This window comes from Nanorana parkeri, unplaced genomic scaffold (assembly GCF_000935625.1).
Source record: "Nanorana parkeri isolate BGI_ZX_2015 unplaced genomic scaffold, ASM93562v1 scaffold1562, whole genome shotgun sequence".
Lineage (NCBI taxonomy): Eukaryota > Metazoa > Chordata > Amphibia > Anura > Dicroglossidae > Nanorana > Nanorana parkeri.
Genome location: NW_017307830.1, coordinates 63051 through 66820, shown reverse-complemented (window position 1 = coordinate 66820; position 3770 = coordinate 63051). Strand labels below are relative to the sequence as shown.

At 46.8% G+C, this 3770-nt stretch overlaps 1 protein-coding gene across 1 annotated transcript in view; it reads left to right on the top strand.

Moving 5' to 3' along the window:
• The first annotated feature begins 494 nt into the window (after positions 1 to 494).
• The window catches only part of RAB13 (RAB13, member RAS oncogene family), a 7468-nt gene continuing 4192 nt past the window's right edge, over positions 495 to 3770 (top strand). The window contains exon 1 of the mRNA XM_018570587.1: positions 495 to 671. Coding sequence (XP_018426089.1) covers positions 548 to 671 — 124 coding nt within the window. The 5' untranslated portion in view covers positions 495 to 547. The remainder of the gene's footprint in view (positions 672 to 3770) is intronic.

Genomic DNA, 3770 nt, shown 5'->3' with positions numbered 1-3770 from the left:
GGTGTACAGACCCAGGAACTCAGCACAGGGATGGTGGGAACCCCTCATAATGGGCACAGCAGGTGTACAGACCCGGGAACTCAGCACAGGGATGGTGGGAGCCCCTCATAATGGGCACAGCGGGTGTACAGACCCGGGAACACAGCACAGGGATGGTGGGAGCCCCTCATAATGGGCACAGCGGGTGTACAGACCCGGGAACACAGCACAGGGATGGTGGGAACCCCTCATAATGGGCACAGCACAGGAATAATGGGCCCAGCAGGTGAGCGGAGCTGGGAACTCAGCACAGGGATCTCACTAATTATGTCCCTGAGAGGTAGAAGGGATTATATGCGATGTATACGTCTCAGTCCCGGGCAGAGCAATCCTTTAATAAAATTCCCGGGGTGTGTCCTGACTCCTCTTCCTATTTTCCTCTTTCCTGCTCTCCGTCTCTCAGGCAGCCAATGCTGAGTTGTGTGCTATGCGGGCACTCACCCCCTCCTCCCCCCTCCTCTCCTCCTCCCCCATCTCCACCCTCCTCCCTCTCCTCTCTCCCTCAAACATGGCGAAGTCCTACGATCATCTCTTCAAACTTTTGCTGATTGGGGACAGCGGGGTGGGGAAGACCTGCCTGATCGTCCGCTTCTCCGAGGACAGCTTCAACAGCACCTACATCTCCACCATAGGTGAGCCTCCCCCTCCCCCACCCCACATTCCAAACACTCTTCCCAAAAACTCCCATCCTTCCTGACTTCAGGGAATGCTGCGACTGCAAGCTCCGCGGGTCAGGCTCGTCCTTATCCTCTCCCGATGGGGCCGATATCCGCCGTGACTACGCCATTTCCTCGTCCCACGTCTGCCTTCCAGGGCTGTTGTGCAATATTTCATTCAAAAAGCTCTCCGAGTTTTGGGAGTTGAATGATCTGTCCCAAAAACTTGGCTCAGACCGCTCACCGATTGGCTTAGGCTGCTTGGCGTAAAATTAGGGGAAGCAGCACAGCGCACTGGGCTGGTTCAACGAGAGCTGGCGAATGTCTTAAGCGCCGTCTATCCGCCCGATAGATGACTTGCTCAGTTGGACTCACTCCCTGTTGATCAGGTTGAATGATCGCTGAGCGTTCGATGTTTGGGAGAGAAAAAAAAAGACCCAGTTTCGGCGAGGTCGGGAATCTCTCCCACAATCAATGGAGAATTTTACGGCTCCAGTAAATTTTTATTTTTTAATAAATTTTGTAATTGTTTTACATTTAATTTTTATTTCTGATTTTATTTTAATTTTATTATTCTATTTTAATTTTATTTCTATTTATTTTAATTGTCTTTTCTTCGTTTTTTAAATTGAACGTTTTCCTCCGGAATTTTTCTCTGGTCGGTTTTGCCTCTGGTGGTTCTTCTTTGAATCTGGTTGTTATGTCTGGCTTTGTATCTGTTTAGTCTTTTGCCGCGTCGCTGATCTTTCATCCCTCTGATGTTACATCATCCGGTTACTTTGTTTCCATGTCTGTTGCAGCTGGAAACATTGTATTTGTTCATTGCAAATGTAATTTTTCATTTGCATTGGATGCTGTAGGTTTGATTTGTTGTGTGTGTGATTCCACTGGAGAGATTTGCTTTCACTTCCTGTCTGGGAGACACAACAGGAAGTGCGAGGAAATCTGTCTAGAGCCAGCCATACACTGTACGACTGGTTCTTGATGTGGCCATGTCGCCACCCTTCCGTCCGGCATCCTTTCATCAGATCGCAGGAGCCAGATGAAAATTCTACAGACTGTCAGTGATGGCAGCCAATATTGTGACAACGGCGCCCCTGCCGCTCTCAGGATTCAAAGTAGGGAGTTCAGGGCTGAACAAAAAAAATAAATAAAAGTGTGTGTATACCTGGCTTGGAAGGATTTTAATGTTGTGTACTAAAAATGGAGGGTCCACCTACTCAATTTGCCCTGGGGCCACTGAGACAAGAAGTGATGCAAAATCCAAAATTACAAAACAGGTGTCCCCTTCGGAAGTTTTCACCTCACTTCCTGTTCTGGTGACAACTGTCACATTTTGGATTTTTAACACTTCCTGTCTCTGTGACACCAAGACCTGGAGTCTTGAACCCGGGTCTTTGGTCTGTGATCCTCCCCAATAAGAACACAGCAGTGAAAACCTGACAGGGGTTCTAAGCCTTTCACACACCACCAAATAAAAAAGTGAGAGGGCATCTGTCTAAAGGGCTTGGAACCCCTGTCAGCTTTTTATTGCTGACCTCAATAGGGTGGTTCACCCTCTCTATTTGCCCTGGTGTCACTGAGATAGGAAGTGATGGGAAATCCAATATGGGACAGTTGCCACCAGAACAGATGTCCCCATTGGAAGCTTTCCACTCACTTCCTGTTCTGGTGACAACTATCAGATTTTGGATTTCCCATCACTTCCTGTCTCAGTGACACCCGGGCACATAGAGATTTGAACCTTTCCATTGAGGACACAGCAATGAGAACCTGACAGGGTTTCTAAGCCTTTCACACTCCACCCAAAACCTTAGCCTGGCGCTGGCCACAAATGTTCTGATATACATTTTGTTTTCCAGTTTAAATTTGGAATTTTTTTTAAATCAAAAAACTTTATTAGCCGATCGCGCCGAACAACTTTGAAGCATCAAATATATATGTGGTATTGATGTAGTTGGACATCAGATGCCTTTGAAACTGCAAAAAATCTTTTTCTGCGTCTGTAAAATTTTGTAGGTGAATAAACGCGGCCGGCCGGTCACTTTCCTGCACCGCAGAGCGCGCGCAGAATGATGGAGACGCTTCCTCGTTCCCACTGCCAGGACGCACGATGGTGTCATCACATAACAATGGCAGGAACACGCGCTCCCTCTGATCACCTCGCGCTCCCAATTAGCGCTCTTCCTTCCTCAGGCAGATTTGCCTTTTTTCTCTCTCTCTTCCTCCCTCACTACGGTGGAGCAAAGCTGACCGCGTCCAAAATTCGGGGGAAATTCCGAACATTTCCGCAACATTTCAGCATAATGCACCGGAGTCAATGGGGCCGGCGGAAGGAAGGTGGACTACGGTAGTTTTTAAAGGGAAAACTGGGATCTCGTTTTTTTTTTTTTTTCAATAAAATCATAATATAGAACACAAAAGGTAAAAAAAACTTATTTAAATTAAATGTATTACTTAAATAAATATTAACAGGGCTATTCACAAAAGGGTGAAGAGATGTTTCCATATATATTTTATTATTTCCAATAAACAAACACAAAAAAAAAAAAATATTTACAACATTCCACCATCTAAACTATATTGCCCAAAGTATTGCCTTAACACGCACATGAACTTTAATGGCATCCCAGTCTCAGTCAGTAGGGTTCAGTATTTGGTTAGCTCCGCCTTTTGCAGCTATAACAGCTTCAACTCTCCTGGGAAGGCGTCCACAAGGTTTAGGAGTGTGTCTATGGGAATGTTGGACCATTTGTGAGGTCAGGTACTGATGATGGAGGAGAAGGCCGGGCTCGCAGTCTCCGCTCTCATTCATCCCAAAGCTGTTCTATCGGGTCGAGGTCAGGACTCTGTGCAGGCCAGTCAAGTTCCTCCACTACAAACTCCCCCATCCATGTCTTTATGGACCTTGCTTTGTGCACTGGTGTGCAGTCATGTTGGAACAGGAAGGGGCCATCCCCAAACTCCTCCCACAAAGTTGTGCGCATGAAATTGTCCAAAATCCAAAATGTCTTGGTGTGCTGATGCCTTAAGAGTTCCCTTCACTGGAACTAAGGGGCCAAGCCCAACCCCTGA